A 1432-nucleotide genomic window follows, 5' to 3' on the forward strand; every position below is an offset into this window, starting at 1 on the left:
TTGTCAAACATCACACATCAAATCAATGCAGATTATTTTTAAATCTTTTCTAATTTGTAGACCTTTTAATTATTTTAGTCAATAATGAATACAAACCTTTGCATGAATGATCCTCTATTTGTATTTAAAGTTCCAGATATTAAAACATGAAAACTAACTGCATAGTTACTTTGGCTACTTTCACTGCACAGTAATCAAGTTAGTAACTCATAATTGCTAACTTTTTTAAATTTTGGAAGAGTAACTGGTATCTATAACTAGTTACTTTCCAAAGTAACTTACCTATTACTGAAATAATCAACAATTATGTAAAAAAAGTGAAGTATAAATATGGTCCTCTCAAATATTATGAAGTCCAGTTTTAACGGTAAATTTGAACAGGAATATAATTAATTTAAGTTTAATTAGGCTTAGGTTTAAACTAACATGTTCTAAGTATTAATATAATATGTCAATATTTATGTTTTGTGTAAATCTAGACTTTCAGGCTGTATGATAACGGATGTAGGCTGTTCTTCTCTGGCCTCTGCTTTGACCTCCAACCCAAACCATGTAAGAGAGCTGGAGCTGAACTACAATCACCCAGGAGAGGAAGGAATCAAACTGCTGGTAGCTGGACTGAATAACCCATCCTGGAGGCTGGATACCCTTAGGTAAAACAGACATGATAGCTTCATTTTATAAAAGCAAATTTGTAGGTAGAATCACCTTATGAGACCAGTGCCAACAAATAACAAAGAGCTAGTGTCTGAACCATGCAAAGAACAATCTTTATCTCATCCATACGGTTAAATCTTAGGGGGCAATTCCAAAATATGTTTTTAAGTGAGACACATAATCAGATTTTTGTTGAACAAAGTGAGACATATCAGGCAGAAGTATTGAAAGCATTTTAACAGAGAGCTTTCTGGATCTTTCATTTGTCTTGGTTTTTCATACATTTTGATACAAGCATCTAAACTACACTCTGTCCTTATTTCTTGCTCAGCATGGAACATGGAGGAGAGGAACGGATGAAGCCTGGACTGTTGAAGTGTAAGTGTGTCTTTCCTTTCATTTCTAATCAGCAGAACATTTTATCTTATTATAAAAGCACCAGATTGTGTCCCTCTGAGCAGTTCTTGGTTGGACAGGTGACTCATGATGGTGCACCGCTATGGGCAGGCAGCTACAATGCTCATCAGCATGTGAATGAGAGAATGTAGTACAAAGTATATAGGTCATTTTTGGCCATTTGCTATAGCATCAACTAAACACTAACTAAAATAGGCAAAGCTGTCTGCTGTGAGTTGCAGCCTGTAGCATCATCACTTAATGGGAGTTCTCAACAAAAAAAACAGCAGCCATATAGACTGGTTGATATGCCACTTGTGCCACTCATACATTAGAATAGAGAGGAGAATGTTAACACAGCTTCCGTTTCACTCGTACT

At 35.5% G+C, this 1432-nt stretch overlaps 1 protein-coding gene across 1 annotated transcript in view; it reads left to right on the plus strand.

The window, feature by feature from the left end:
• Positions 1-1432, plus strand: part of LOC107098682 (ribonuclease inhibitor-like) — a gene marked incomplete at its 5' end in the record, with an annotated part of 14111 nt that overhangs the window by 1504 nt on the left and 11175 nt on the right. The window contains 2 exons of the mRNA XM_015396467.1: positions 480-653; positions 989-1035. Coding sequence (XP_015251953.1) covers positions 480-653; positions 989-1035 — 221 coding nt within the window. The remainder of the gene's footprint in view (positions 1-479; positions 654-988; positions 1036-1432) is intronic.

This window comes from Cyprinodon variegatus, unplaced genomic scaffold, assembly GCF_000732505.1.
Source record: "Cyprinodon variegatus isolate N-32 unplaced genomic scaffold, C_variegatus-1.0 Scaffold800, whole genome shotgun sequence".
NCBI classification, from domain to species: Eukaryota; Metazoa; Chordata; class Actinopteri; order Cyprinodontiformes; family Cyprinodontidae; genus Cyprinodon; species Cyprinodon variegatus.